This window comes from Mauremys reevesii, linkage group 3 (genome assembly GCF_016161935.1).
Source record: "Mauremys reevesii isolate NIE-2019 linkage group 3, ASM1616193v1, whole genome shotgun sequence".
Classification (NCBI taxonomy): Eukaryota; Metazoa; Chordata; order Testudines; family Geoemydidae; genus Mauremys; species Mauremys reevesii.
Window position 1 is genome coordinate 148,925,405 of NC_052625.1, and position 16,195 is coordinate 148,941,599.

The following is a 16,195-nucleotide window of genomic DNA, read 5'->3' on the forward strand; positions in this document are numbered from 1 at the left end:
ACTTCAGCATCTGAGTTTGTGCCTCCATAACTTTAATTATCCTCAGTAGCGTCCTTAACAAAGGCTTCATTTTCTTTTGTGTCCTGCCTTTCGATTTCCCTCCACTGCATGTACTCTCTCTTTTCTGCATCTGATTATTGCAGCAGTTCCCGGAACATGTCCTCCTCGCGCCATGTTGGGTGCTTTCTTATGTGGTGGAGGTGCTCTGATGGTGTGCAGATGGTGTCTCTGAAGGCCACATCTACAGAAGCACAAGGAACAAAACACAGAAGCATGATTAAGTACACACACAGCATTGAAACAGTCCATTAAAATACACCTTTAGTAACATACCAATCACTTTCTCACTGACCCTTGACAAGCACACATGCTAGTGAACACCCCAAGCATGGTGAGTTTACTCCAGGGCAGGGGGCATTCTACATGGGTAGAAAAGCAATATGAAAGGGCCATGGTGCAGTTAACTAGGGACATTATTCTAATTTTCCTGCCCCTTCCACAGGCACCCCCGCCTGTGGAAAAGGGCAGGAAAATTTAGAATATTGTCATTGTAGCAGATATCTCATTCCTGAGAGGAAACAACGAAGCAAGGGTGCATCTACTACATGCTTGCAGCTTCTAACCCAGTCCCTATGCTTCTCACCTGTATGCCACTTTGGTCCCTGCTCAGGTGATTGCAGAATGGCATGGAAAAGTTTCCTTCAATGGGGGAAGGAACAAAGCAGCTCTGCCAAGGAACCTTTGGCAGAGGATTGCCGAGTACCTCCAGGAAAGTTTCCTAGAGATCTCTCTGGAGGATTACCTTGAAATCTTGGTGTGCAGCAATACCCTGTTCTGCCGTACTGCTTAACTGCACGGAGGAATATCCAGCACACAGAAACAAAGCCAGCCTTGCACATTTCTATGCCCTCAACCCACTTCCACACTACACAAAGCAAAACAGGTTTTGTAAAGGAAAGTTATGCCTCACGAATGTATTAAAATTCTTTGAGGGTGTCAACAAGCATGTGAGTAAGGGTGATCCAGCCAGTTCAGTGTACTTGGCTTGATAATGTCCCTCACCAAAGGCTCTTAAGAAAACTAAGTATTCATGGGATTAGAAGGAAAGGTTCTCTCGGTGATCAGTAACTGGTTGAAAGATAGGAAACAAAGGGAAGGAATAATAATAATATATGGAGATATACATATCTCATAGAACTGGAAGGGACCTTGAAAAGTCATCAAGTCCAGCCCCCTACCTCCACTAGCAGGACCAAGTACTGATTTTTCCCGAAATCCCTAAGTGGATCCCTCAAGGATTAAGCTCACAACCCTGGGTTTGGCAGGCCAATGCTCAAACCACTGAGCTATCCCTCCCCCATAAATGGTTATTGTTCACAATGGAGAGAGGTGAGCAGTAGTCTCCCCCAAGGATCTGTACTGGGACCTGTTCAGCACATTCATTAATGATCTGGAAAAGGGAGTGAACAGTGAAATGGCATAGTTTTCAGGTGATACACAGTTTTTCAAGATAGTTAAGTCCAAATCTGACTATGAAGAGCTACAGGGAGAGCTCACAAAACTGGGTGCCTAGGCAACAAAATGGCAGATGAAATTCAGCATTGATAAGTGCAGAGTAATGCATATTTGAAAAAAATAATCCCAACTACACATATATAATGATAGGTTCTAAATTAGCTGTTACCACTCAGGAAAGAGATCTAGTTGTTACCATGGATAGTTCTCTGAAAACTTCAGCTTAATGTGCTGCAACGATCACAACAGCTAACAGTGTGTTAGGAAATATTAGGAAAGGGATAGAAAAGGCAGAAAATATCATTATGCCACTTAATAAATCCATGGTGCATGCATACTTTGAATATTGTGTCCAGTTTTGGACATCCTGTGTAAAAAAAATAATATACTGGGACTGGGAAAGTTTAGAGAAGGGCAACAAAGATGAGCAAGAGTATGGAATGGCTTCCATATGAGGAGAGACTAAAAAGATTAGGGCTGTTCAGTTTGAGTGGTGTGGAAAAAGTGAATAGAGAAGTTTTATTTACCCTTTCCCATAATACAAAAACTAGGGGTCACCTTGTGAAATTAATAGGCAGCATGCAAAGAAGAGGCAGTTTATTTTTTCACACAATGCACAATTAACCAGTGGAACTTGTTGCCCTGGGATGTTGTGATGGCCAAAAGTATAACCAGGTTCAAAAAAGAATGGGGTAAGTTCATGGAGGATAGGTCCATCCATGGCTATTAGCCAAGATGGTCAGGGATTCAACCCCATTCTTGGGATGAACCTAAACCTCTGACTGCCAGAAGGTGGAAGAGGAAGATAGGGTGAATCACTCCAAACTGCCCTGTTCTATATGCTCCCCCAAAGCTGTGGTATTGGCCACTGTTGAAGACAGGATACTGTGCTAGATGGACCATCGGTCTGACCTAGCATGGCAGTTCTTATGTTTGAAGATTGGATGTTTTTCTAAAAGCTGTGCTGATCACAGTTGGTCCCTTCTGGCGTTGGAATCTCTGAATATATAGAGTCATCTTTAAGAACTCTGATTACTAGTAAATACCTGTCATACACTGCTGTACCTGATACATGCCAGGAGGATAGTAATTTAATAAAATAGCAAGTTGTGTAATTCACATACACAAAAGGGAGAAGTTCATGTGTACAAAATCAACACAGCACATATTACATGAATTTTAAAAAGCTGATTAACTTCTAGGTTATAAAAAGTAATTTTAAATGGGGGAAGTCATCCAGTTTGGGTATGTCTGGTGGGGTCCACAGGGTATTATTTTTGCCCCAGTGCTATTACTTTTTCAGTGATCTGGAAGAAAAAATAAAATCCGCTACTGGTAAAATTTTCAAATGACAAACAAATTGGTGGGGTGGGAAATAACGATGGGACTATGTCAGTTATACAGACCAACCTGCATTGATTGGCTCATTTGAACCACGTGCATTGTGACACAGCTGAATGTAAGATTATGACATTCCAGGGTGCAGTCCAGACCAGTGAGGGGCTGTGTTACCCTTGCCCTGGAACCTGAAGTGCCTCACAATGCTTTGGTGCTGTAGCTCCCTTCTGGGCTGCTCACAAACAGCATGCAGATCACATCCTGTGTGTCTGTGGATAGCCACAGCCCCCAGCAGCCTGTCAGCAAACACCAGCCACATTCTGGCTTTCAGTAGCCTCGGCTACTACTTGCAGGATGACCCCAAAACATTCCCAGTCGCAGATTCCCCCCCCCATGTGTTCTCTTGGACAGTCCAAATATATTAGGTCCATTGCCCCTCTAAGGAGATCAGTATACAACAGTTTTCTGCCCTAAATGGAGTTACCCACACAGTTCACAATACTGGATTAGTTTTGATTAAAGAATAAAACAAGTTTACTTAACTACAAAGAGAGAAGTTTTGAGTACACGTATAATGCATCAAAGCAGAAATAGTTACAAGAGAAATAAAGATAAAACACTTCTTAGTACTAAAATTTAACAAATTAGACTTGGTTCAGGGTGAAGTCCCTTACCACAGGGTCCCAGTAACATTGCTGACCAAATTCTCAGGCCAGGATCTCCTCCCAAAGGCTGTTTCTTTTTTCTTTGTAGGTGAAAGAGCGAGATGGATAGGGAGTGAGAACTTTGGGTGGTTTTGCACCTTTTATAGTCATTCATCCTTTGAAATCCATTTTCCTGAGGGATTTCAGAGTAGCAGCCATGTTAGTCTGTATTAGCAAAAAGAACAGGAGTACTTGTGGCACCTTAGAGACTAACAAATTTATTTGAGCATAAGCTTTCGTGGGCTACAGCCCACTTCATCAGATGCATAGAATGGAACATATAGTAAGGAGATATACAGAACATGAAAAGGTGGAAGTAGCCATATCAATTCTAAGAGGCTAATTAATTAAGATGAGCTATAATCAGCTGGAGGAAAAAAAAAACTTTTGTAGTGATAATCAAGCTGGTCCATTGCAGACAGTTGACAAGGGTTGTGAGGATACTTGACATAATAATTGGAGATATACCAATCTCCTAGAACTAGAAAGGACCTTGAAAGGTCATTGAGTCCAGCCCCCTGCCTTCACTAGCAGGACCAATTTTTGCTCTAGATCCCTAAGTGGCCCCCTCAAGGATTGAGCTCACAACCCTGGGTTTAGCAGGCCAATGCTCAAACCACTGAGCTATCCCTCCCTCCAGATCTTATAGACTCTATTATAGATCTTATAGAATCTATTTCCCCGTGTTAAGTATCCTCACAACCCCCCCTCTCTTGTGGCACTAGTCTTTTTGTTGTTTTCTAAGATGCAGATCTGTTTGTTCCTGCCCCTCTTCCTTGCTGAAGAATGGCCACTTGACAGGTGATTACCCATCAACATTGATGATACCTGGCTAGAGGCATCAGCTTGTCCTTCCTCTTTGAGAAACAGGTTTACCCACTCCCCAGACTTGTCTGGTAAACACATTTGAGTCATGATTTCATCTTATGTTCATAACTTTTATATATAATGTTGCTACATTCATTTCACCATGATATTATTTACCAGCAAGTTATTAGTTTTCAAATGATGCCATACAAGGCATTACATGGATTATTACAGTGGTGTGTAAGGTGGGAATACAGGAGTGTATTCCATCACAGAAGTATCAGAACAAAGAATGTAAGTCATATTTATGAGTTCATAGACTGTATCCTGGAAAGAACTGACTCTGAAAATAACTTAGAAGTCACGGTACGTCCCCATTTGTCTTTATCAGTTTGTCGTCTCTTTTCTTATACTCGGACTGTAAGATGCTTGGGAAGGGCTCTGGCTGGGGGTGTAGGCTCTGGGGTGGGGCCGGGGATGAGGAGTTTGGGTGCAGAAGGGTTCTCTGGGGCTACAGCGGGGAGAGAGGACTCCTCCAGCTTTCCCTCCCTGCGGCAGCTCCATGGCTGGGGCTGCAGGATAGTTGCCCCTTCCCCGGCCCCAGCAGGTCCAGGCTGGGGTTAGGTTCAGGATGGGGGAGGGGCACCTTGGCCGTGCCTGGTGCCAGGCTAGGTGCAGCTGGGGGAGGGGCACCCTTCCCCTAGCCGGTCCCCAGGTAGGTTCCCTGAGTGGCGCTAAATAAGCTGCTGTGCAGCTGCGCAGCTTACCAGGGAACTTAAGTCCTCGTGCAAAACTAAGGCTCAAAGGCTCTACTGTACTACTACTTCTAAAAATAATAAATAACAGAAGAGAACCAATTGAACATAAGCTCCCAGTGTGATGATGTAACTATAAGGGCAAATACACTCCTTGGATGTGTAAACAGGCAAATATCAAGTAGGATTATGTAGGTGTATATGACACTAATGATAACATTACTGAAATACTGTGTCCACTTCTGATGTCCAGTCTTTGGAAAGGATGTCGAAAAATTAGAAAGAGTTTAGAAAATGATTAGACGTCTGGTAAAACATGCCTAATAGTGAGACTTAAGATGCTCAATCTATTTAGTTTATCTATGAAAATCTTAAGAGGTGACTTGATTGTAGTATGTTGTAAGTACCTACATGGGGGAGAGTTCGGATAGCAAAAAACTCTTTAATCTAGCAGAAAAAGACATAATGAGATGCACTGGTTGTAAACTGAAACTAGACAAATTCAGACTAAAAAAAGGTGCACATTTTTAACAATGAAGGTAATTAACCACTGGAATAATTTACGTAGGGATATGGTGGATTATCAATCATTTGAAGTGCTTAAATCAAGAGTACAGATCTTTCTGAAAGATAAGATTTTGCTCATACTGTAGTTTTGGGCTTGATGTAGAAATTGAGTGAGGTTCTTTGTCCTGGGTTATATGCCACAGGTCAAACTAGATGATCAGTTATCCCTATGACTTTAAAATCTGTGAATTTATGGGCAGTTCTGCTGGTAAAAGAGGCTAAAAACCAGTAAAGGGATGAAGTTAAAATTCAGAGGGGTAGCCGTGTTAGTCTGGTTCTGTAAAAGCAGCAAAGAATCCTGTGGCACCTTATAGACTAACAGACGTTTTGCAGCATGAGCTTTCGTGGGTGAATACCCACTTCTTCGGATGCAAGCCGAAGAAGTGGGTATTCACCCACGAAAGCTCATGCTGCAAAACGTCTGTTAGTCTATAAGGTGCCACAGGATTCTTTGCTGAAGTTAAAATTGTTGGCAGAACCATAAATATGAATTTCCAAACATCATAGAATGTTTTAAACTGCAGTCCTAATTTACAGTCTCTTAAACTATTATGGGTTTATATTCCTTTTTAAACTACAGCTTTTTAATAGTGTTATTATTAGAGCTTTAACTCAAATCTTAACAATCTTGTCTGGGGTTATATTAATATTGTATAAAGGAGTTTACTCTGAATTTGCTTTGTGAAGCAATTTGCTCTTTGCTTGATTTTTAATTCCCTTCGTTCTTTTGTCCCTTCATTCACCAACTCTAGTGAATATTCCAGTGATTACTCGGACTGGACCGCAGATGCAGGAATTAATCTGCAGCCACCAAAGAAAATTCCTAAACTTAAAACCAAGAAAACAGAGAGCAGTTCAGAGGATGAAGAGGGGATTGAAAAACAGAAACAGAAGCAAATTAAAAAGGAAAGGAAAAAAGGGAATGAAGATAAAGATGGATCAACAATATCACCAAAGAAAAGGAAACCCAAAGAGAGAAAAAAAAAGGTTGGGTACATTTTATAGCTTATAGGACACTTATTCCTAGTATTACAAAAGGAAGTAAAAGGCATGAGTAGATTTGAACATGAGTTTATGCAAACCCAAAATACCTTCTAATAGTTTAAGAACACGTCTTAAATTTTATTTATGTAAATATCCACTATCACAGATGTTAATTGGCCATTGTAAAGTCTCCACATAATGTTTTTTCTTTGCCCGAATTGTTTCTGTTATGGTTATTTTTATTATGATCTAAATTTGAGGTGTTTCACTTCTTGAATATATTGGTATCTCTACAAAGCAGGAGTATAATCTTTTCTGTGACTGTGACACTTTATGACCACTTTATGGTGCCCAGGAAGATAAAGCAGTGTTGCTATCAACTGGGAGTATAGAGGCCTTGTAGGAAGGGGCTTAAGAAGCCTGGCAAGAAAATAGTATAAAGTGTGGATCCAGATATAAAATGTTGAAGATCAGTCTCAACAGGAGTCTGTGCTAGGGAGTGCAAGATATTAGGTGGCAGTCTCCTTGATCTCCAGCAACCTTGCATTAATCAGAATAATCCGCTACTATTGCTGATTTATCTAGGTATTTAAATCACACTCCTCTTCTTGGCAGAAAAGCACCATCTATGATATGATTATGAATGAGACCTTGACTTTGCATATGTTTGGGAAACTAGGCTGGATAACATTTTAACCAGTTCTTCAAGTGATTGCTCATCTGTATTCCACAGTAGGTGTGCGTGCTCACCACGTGCACCGGTGCCGGAAATTTTTCCCCTAGCAGTACCTGTGGGGGGGAGTGCCCCCTGCCTGGCACGGTATTAGGGGAGATGTGTGCTCCCCCCACCCTCAGTTCCTTCTTGCCACCAGTGAAGGTGCGTTGGAACTGTTCTGCTCCAGCTTTGCTGTAACTCGTCCCCAGAATTGTTCGTTCATTCAACGTTTACCCGTAGTTAGTTAGCTGTTTAGTTAGTTAGTGAGCGTGGGCCGGGGCATGCCCCATGCCCTGGGGTTTAAGTCATGCGGCTCTTGTAGGCATTGTATGCCAAGAAGTGACACACACGCAGACTGTTTGCACTGCTTGGGAGAAACCCATATCAGCGAAAGGTGCAAGATTTGCAAATCGTTTAAGCCTTGGACCAAAAGAGAGAGAGACATTAGACTCCAGGCCATCCTGATGGAGTCGACGCTGACCCCGACCCCGGCTCTCCGCTCCAAACCAGTACCTGGCACTGCGGCGTTGGTACGTGGCGACCCTCCGGTGCCATTGACCAGCCAGTACCTTTCCCCATCCACGGGGCATGCCAAGAGGGCCAGGAAGACTCCCTCTTCTCAGCGGCACTGAGGGAAGTCTGGGACAGATGCTAGGCCCGTGTCAGGCAGTTCTCGATCCCCACCGGGCCCTAGGCCTCCGACTCAAGTTGAGTGGAGTAGCCCGGCCCCTTTGGGACAGGTATGTCCGGACGCCGTCCATGCCAGAAGCCCTCCAGGAGGCACAGGATGTCATGTCCATGCCGGTGCCCGGAGCGCCGGCGATGTCGGCCCCGCACTCCAGAGGCAAGCCGCCACTGGGATCTCCACAGTCGCCTCCAGCCTGGTACCGGTCTCAGTTGAGGGAATGTTCCCCGACGCTGATCACCACCCAGCAACCGCTCAAGGCAGAGTCCAGGTGGATTGCCCTTGACGCCGACCAGTCTGGCTGGCTGGGTCCCGTCCGGCTGGGACTCGCAGCACCGCTTGTCCTCAAGGAGCGAATATCAACGGACCACAGGGGGTATCGCTATCGGTCCTCGTCTCAGAGAGGGTACCGCAGTCGGACATGGCACGGTTGTCGACATCGTTCCCACTCAGACTCCCGCTCCAAGACTCCACCAAGACATCAGAGTCTCGGGCATCGATCACTGGCGTCTTGCCGTCACGGGTCCACCCGTCGAGGCCATTCGCGGAGCAGCTATTACCATCGGTACCAATCCTCTAGGTTGAGATCAGGGTCCCGTGGCCGTCTTAGATCCCAGCACCACCACTCCTCCCAGTTCAGAGACAGTAGCAGATCTTACACCAGCCCAGTCTCCATTTGTAGCAGTCCTTCGATGGGCCAGGCCAACCAACCTGGACAGCCGGCCCCGCCAGTGCCACAGAAGGTGCAGTGGCACCGAGCGTCATGGCCAGCCCAATGGTACCAGTGGGCACCCTGGCCTCCGACGCAGCCCCTGGTGGGAGCTCGCTCGGTGGCCAGAGCTTTGGAAGCACTGTTGGCCCCCCTCTCCAGACCCCGAGAAAGAAGTCGGTCGGACATACATCCTCAGCACCATGCCCGGAGTCCAACCAGGTGGTGAACCCTCCAGTGCTGGCCGACACCCAGAGCACCACACGGCCTCTTCGCCCCGCCTGGAGGAGGCGATTGCGGCCCCGCCCCCCTCCATCCCGCAGGAGGACTTCAGGGCCCACCAAGAACTCTTAAAGAGGGTGGCAACAAGCCTACACCTCCAGGCAGAGAAGATGGAGGAGCCCTCAGACTCCCTGTTTAACGTGTTGTCTCCATCGGCACCAGGTAGGGTGGCCTTGGCTCTCCATGAAGGGGTGGCTAAGATTTCAAATGCCCTGTGGCAAATAGCGGCCTCGTTGGTGCCCATCTCTAAAAAGGCGGAACGCAAGTACTTTGTACCTACTAAGCAGCATTAGTACTTGTATACCCACCCGGCACCCAACTCCCTGGTGGTCGAGTCGGTCAACCACAGGGAACGGCAGGGTCAGCCAGTCCCAACCCCAAAGAACAAAGACTCTCGGAGACTGGACTCTTTCGGAAGGAAAATGTATTCATCTTCGAGCTTCCAGTTACGAGTGGCGAACCATCAGGCTCTCCTGGGCCAGTACGAATTCAGTCTGAGGCTCTTTGCCTAAGTTTGAGGACTCCCTCCAGAGGCGATAGGAAGGGAGTTCAAGGCGCTAGTGGAGGAAGGGGCAGCGGCTGCTAGGGCGTCCCTGCAGGCAGCCTCGGATGCTGCGGACACGGCCGCACAATCAGTGGCCTCCGCGGTGTCCATGAGACAGACGTCATGGCTCCTGCTCTGTGGGCTGTCCAGCGAGGCGCAGTCTTCCATGCAGGATCTCCCGTTTGACAGGAAAGTTCTGTTTGCGGAGGAAACAGATACAAGGCTGCATGGTATGAAAGACTACCGCACGACCCTCCGGACTCTGGGCCTCTATGTCCCAGCTCTGGCAAAATCTAAGTTCAAGCCACAAGAAACTCCCGCCCAGGCCGCCCTCCAGAAGTACAAGGCCACCCATAAGAAGCAGCGGGACTATAAGAGATGCCTTCAGAGGCAGTCTCGGCCTGCCCCCCAGCCTAGGTCCTCCAAGGGCAAGCAAGCAGGGAAAAGGCGTTTTTGACGGGATGCTCGGGGGCACCCCGCCAGTCCTCATCAGGGATCCACCCCCAATAAAGCTTCCCTTCTCCAACCAGTTGTGTGCTTTCCTCCAGAATGGTTGCTTCTAACCTCGGACCGATGGCTCCTCAACACCATCTCCCGGGGTTACACCCTCAAGTTTACTTCCTACCCGCCCAATCATCCCCTGCTCCCGTCCCTCTTGGGGGACCCCTTGTACAAAGCTCTGCTCGAGCAGGAGGTGGGGTGGCTCCTAGGACTAGGAACGATAGAGGTGGTGCCTGAGGAGTTCATGGGCAAGAGGTATTACTCCCATTATTTCCTTATCCTGAAGGCCAAAGGGAGGCTCAGGCCCATCCTGGACCTCCGAGGCCTGAACCAGTACATGGTGATGCTCAAGTTCTGCCTGGTCTCCCTGGCCTCCATCATCCCCTCCCTGGATCCAGGGGACTGGTACGCTGCCCTCGATCTACGGGACACGTACTTCCACATCCACATATTCGAGGGGCACAGGCGCTTCCTCCATTTTGTGGTGGGACAGAATCACTGCCAATTCACGGTCCTCCCGTTTGGTCTGTTCACTGGCATCCATTACAAAATGCATGTCGGTGATAGCGGCCTACCTCAGACAGCGGGGGATCCAGACATTTCCCTGTCTGGATGATTGGCTTGTCAAGGTCACCTCCCGCTCGCAGGTGAGGGATCGCATGGCGCTCCTCCTGTCCACGTACACTGCCTTGGGCCTGTTGGTGAACAACACCAAGTCCACGTTAGTCCCGGTCCAACGCATAGAGTTTATCGGGGCGCTCCAGGACGCAGTGTCGGCCAGGGCCTCTCTCCCGCCAGACAGATTTGAGACCCTGAAAGGTCTCATTGAGTCGGTCACAAGGTTCCCAGTCACAACTGCCAGGGTTTGCCTGCAACTCTGGGGTCACATGTCGGCGTGCACGTACATGGTCCGTCACGCCAGACTCAGGATGAGGCCCCTCCAGCTCTGGTTGGCATCAAAGTTCTCCCAGGCCATGGACAGGATGGACACGGTCCTCACCATGCCGGACTCTGTGATCGCCTCCCTACGGTGGTGTTCCACCCCAAACAACATGCTCCAGGGGGTCCCGTTCAGGGAGAGGGCCCCATTGTTGGAGCTGGTGTCTGATGCGTCGGCCCTGGGTTGGGGGGCCCATGTGGGGAACTTTCAGACCCGAGGCCTGTGGTCGGCTCAAGACCTGACCCTACATATAAACGTCAAGGAGCTCACGTCAATGCGGCTGGCATGTATGGCCTTCCGCTTGCACCTGGAGGGCAAGGTAGTCAGGGTCCTCACGGACAACACAGCCTCAATGTTCTACATCAACAGGCAAGGTGGAGCCCGATCCTCTGCTGTGAAGCCTTCAGGCTGTGGGACTTCTGTATAGCCCACGACATCCACCTGAAGGCCTTCCACCTACCGGGTGCCTGGAAAGAGAGGACAGATCGCTTGATCGGGGACTTTTCCTCGCAACACGAGTGGTCCCGCCACCCAGAAGTGGCCCACCAGCTCTTCCGAAGGTGAGGAACTCCCCAGGTGGATCTATTCACAACTTGGCAGAACCAGCGATGCTCCTGGTTCTGCTCCGGGAGGGTCTTGGGAGGGGCACTATCTCTTATGCCTTTCTCCTGTCCTGGTCAGGCTGGCTTCTCTACACCTTTCCCTCTTATCAGCAGGGTCCTGGAGAACATAAAGTCAGACAAGGCCCGGGTCCTCCTGATTGCCCCGGCGTGACCCAGGTAGCATTGGTATGGAACCCTTACGGGCCTGGCGGTAGCTCCGCTGTGGCCATTGCTCTCAGGACCAGGGCCGCCTTCTCCATCCCAACCTAGCGGCTCTTCACCTCACAGTGTGGCTGCTCAGTGGTTAGGTGGAGAGGATAGGATGTGCTCAGAGCAGGTTCAGCACGTCCTTCTCAAAAGTAGACGGCCCTCCACTTGCCGCACTTATTTGGCAAAGTGGTCCCGGTTTTCTAGGTGGGCGGTGGACCAGGGTGTCTCCCCGGTGACGATGCCACTCCAGCTTATCCTTGATTACCTCCTCCATCTGAGGGCCCAGGGCCTGGTTCCCTCGTCAGTCAAGGTGCACTTGGCAGCCATATTGGCCTTCCATCCACCAGTGCAAGGGCACATGGTATTTTCCCATGCTATGACTTGCCGGTTCCTTAAGGGTTTGGACCATCTTTTTCCATATTCTAGACCCCTGGTCCCACAGTTGGACCTAACCCTGGTGTTGGCTCGTCTCACGGGGCCCCCATTTGAACCACTGGCCACATGCTCCTGGTCTCGCCTCTCATGGAGGGTGACCTTCCTGATTGCAATCACGTCAGCCAGGTGAGTCTCGGAGCTCAGGGCCCTGACTTCCGAGCCGCCGTACACGGTCTTTCATAAGGACAAGGTCCAGCTCCGCCCACACCCCACGTTCTTCCCAAAGGTGGTCTCCGCCTACCACATGGGTCAGGATATTTTTCTACCAATCCTCTGCCCCAAGCCTCATGCGTCCAATATGGAGCGCCATCTCCACATGCTCGATATGCGGCAGGCTCTGGCTTTCTACCTCGAGTGGACTAAGCCGTTGAGAAAGTCCTTGCAACTGTTCGTCACCTTGGCTGAGCATGCGAGGGGCCAGCCGATTTCTGCTCAGCGGCTTTCCAATTGGATCACTTGTGCATCTGTTCCTGTTCTGAGCTGGCGGGTGTCACCCCACACCCACTGTGAGGGCACACTCGACTTGGGCGCAGGCCTCATTGGCTGCCTTTGTGGCCCACATCCCCATCCAGGACATTTGTAGGACCACCACGTGGTCTTCGTTTCACAAATTCACCTCGCACTATGAGATCGTCCCCCAGACCAGGGATGATGCCCGGTTCGGCAGGGCTGTCCTCCATCCTGGGAACTTGTGAACTCCTACCCACCTCCAACAGATATAGCTTGGAATCACCTATTGTGGAATAGACATGATCAATCACTTGAAGAAGAAAAGGCAGTTACCTTTTCCGTAACTGGTGTTCTTTGAGATGTTGCTCATGTCTATTCCACATCCCACCCTCCTTCCCCTCTGTCGGAGTTGTCTGGCAAGAAAGAACTGAGGGTGGGAGGAGCACTCAACTCCCCTTATACCGCGCCAGGCAGGCGCCACCCCAGTGGTTGCGGGGGCGCTTCCCCCCATGAGTACTACTAGGGGAAAAACTTCTGGCACCAGTGCACGTGGCGAGCACGCACACCTATTGTGGAATAGACATGAGCAATACATCTTGAAGAACACCAGTTACGGAAAAGGTAGCTGTCTTTTATCTCTTGTTGGGTATTCAGTTCAGTATGAATCAAAGGAGGGATAGAGAGATATAGCCACATGTGTTACATCTGGCTGGATGCAGGAGGGCTTCCATTCCAAAAGTATGTCCATCTGGTGTGTGACTCTTGGATGGAGTTAAGATAGGACTTGTGCTGCTGTATAAATTACCCCATTGCATCTCTGAGTTCTTCGTTGAGCTGACTGAGTTCCTCTCTAGAGTGATGGTGGAGTTGTCAGAATATTGTTTCTGGATGACTAGTCTTCATATGGATAATGACTTTTCTCTGTTAGTGCAAGATTTCAGGACTTCTGTGATTATGGGATTCTTAAGTGGCTTCTGGCATATATATGGCTGGTTACCTTCTGGATCAGAGTTTTGGGCTGAGATTAAAGCAGGGGAGTAATGGCTATAGATTTGTCATAGACTAAACATTCTTCCATTTTCGGGGAAAGGGCATGTTTTATAGTTCACTCTTTAAATGTTAACAGAATCAGTTCAGCTTTCTGACTGGAGAATACACTAAATAAGAGAGAACACTACACTAAGGGTTTGGTATAACACTGTAATTGGTTTTTCTCGTCAGCTCTTGGTTCAGTGGCCCTTTCCTCACCCTCTTTCCTGGCTTCATTCTCACAAGTTACCATGATGTATAGAAAATCTGTTACAAATGAAAAGGACTAGTAGTGAGTGGTACTGTTCTGAATCTACTGTGGTATAAAAGTATTTCTAATCCTGAACAATTGTTCAGGAGATGAGGAAATCCTCATTTCCACTGTAGTTTCTGTGAAGTTAAAGTTACAGGTCAATGGAACTGTTGCAGGGGTGAGCAGACTTGTTAATTCAGGTGCTGTCATCTTGATTAGAGTCGAGCATTTTGCACTGTGAGGATTTTCACACTGGTTAGAAAATATCACTTGGACAACTCAGTCAGTATCTGCATTGGAATCATACATATCAAGTTGGGGATGAGAGACAAATGAAACTATTCTTCTCTGCTTGAATTTCAGACACTATAGTTTACTGAGATTCTGTTGGATGTTGAGTCCAAAACCAAGGTTATCGATTGATATTTCTTGTCTGATGCAGGCTAGTAAAAGATGGAATGAATTATGATGCCCATTATTGGAGGAGATTGTCAGTGTCTCGTTGGCGGGGAAAGAGCTAGCATGTCTTATAAAAGCTAATGTTAGAATCATTTTTAAGAAACCATCTCCCAACAAGGCCAGTCTCTCCAATTATTTTCCATCTCCCTTTAAGAAGAGAAAGGATTGTTAAGGATACATGGCTGATTTCACTGTTCTCTTTATCTTTGCTGATTTTTCAATTATATTAATCCATGCAGATTGGGGCAGATTAATCCAGGCATATATTGCATCCAGGCAGATTCTTAGGCATGTTGACCTGCCTTTGATACTGTTTCCTGCATGTTGTGAAACCTAGCAGCAATAGATAGAGTTGCTTGAGTGGCTCTAATTCTTGGTTTTGAGGTCTCAGAAGGTAGTATTCATTATCTGACCCAAGAGCTCTCTCATAATTTGTGTAGGTAGGTGTGTGTGTGTGTGTGTGTGTGTGTCTCTCTCTCTCTCACACACACACACACTCACACTCTCTCTCTCTCTCTCTGTTCATTGTGAGTAGAGACCCTTACGAGGAATTGGGTAAGTGGAGTGCGCAGTGCTGCTTTATATACAGAAAAAACGAAACTCTGCCTCCATTTTATCAGATCAGGTTATGGATCTGTGATTTACCCAGTCTAGATAAAATTTGGGGCTTGGATGAGAACTAACTTGGCTAGGACGTGACCCAAATAAGACAATGAAGGTACATCTACGTGGCACAGCAGCAAGTCTCAGAGCTTAGGCCTACAGACTTGGGCTTGAGCTATGGCACCAAAAATAGCTATGTAGAAGCCACCCCCCTAGGCTTTGGAGCCCAAGCTCCAGCTTGAGTCTGAACCTCTACTATTCTAAGTGCTGTATCACGAACCTGAGTCTGTAGAGCCAGGTGCTGGGACTCTCTGCCACAGGTTTCCGCTTGCGATGTAGACATATGTAGAGAAACTAAAATCTATATTTGTGCATGTATAGTTTATTCAAGAAGTGGCTAACAGCAGGGCATATTTATTGAGGTGTCCTAACCTCTGGAATTTATTCGTTTTCATCACCATCTTTTGTTTCACAAAGCCTGGTTTTGTTAACTCTCAGGACCTGCTGCAAGACCTATATTTTCTCTCAAACTTTCTCTGTGTGGGTTAGAGTAAACTGGATTACATTTTCATATTTGATAGTAGGTTGAAAGGATCCTTATGTGAATATTGTTCTAATGCATGTGTTAGTATAAATAACTTCAAGTGTATGGGCTTTATCAGATAAGTGCTTTTTTGAACATTAATCTTCGATTATGGTCACTGTGTATCTTAATCTGGGTGCATGTTCAACTGGATTTATATATATATCTATATCTATATTTTATTCAATAGCAATGTCCATTGAGGCCACGTATGCACTCTATGTTGCCTTTTGCTCTCGTATGAGGGCAAAAATGGCGGGGCGCCTATGACCTTCTCTCAATTCTGTCTTGCTGTCCTTGGCATCAAGGAGGAGTCTAGCTGGCGTCCAACCCACTAGACTTAGCTTCAGCGAAATATCTCATAATCTTATTCAGACCTTCTGTGGTTCTTCAGTACCATGTTTATTCTTTTATTTTTATTACCCTAGTCTGTTGTAAGGCTTGTCATGCTGAAAGCTGTTTGCAGACTCCCCTGAACAATGCTCCCTCTCATGTACAGACCCTCGTAAACAGGTACTTATAATA

General features: G+C 47.2%; 1 protein-coding gene across 3 annotated transcripts in view; it reads left to right on the plus strand.

Annotated features, from left to right (window-relative positions):
* LOC120401555 (pleckstrin homology domain interacting protein) overlaps nt 1-16,195 on the plus strand; it is a 341,061-nt gene that overhangs the window by 251,874 nt on the left and 72,992 nt on the right. For all 3 annotated transcript variants that reach the window (XM_039531654.1, XM_039531655.1, XM_039531656.1), the window contains exon 23: nt 6,439-6,673. In XM_039531654.1, coding sequence (XP_039387588.1) covers nt 6,439-6,673 — 235 coding nt within the window. The remainder of the gene's footprint in view (nt 1-6,438; nt 6,674-16,195) is intronic.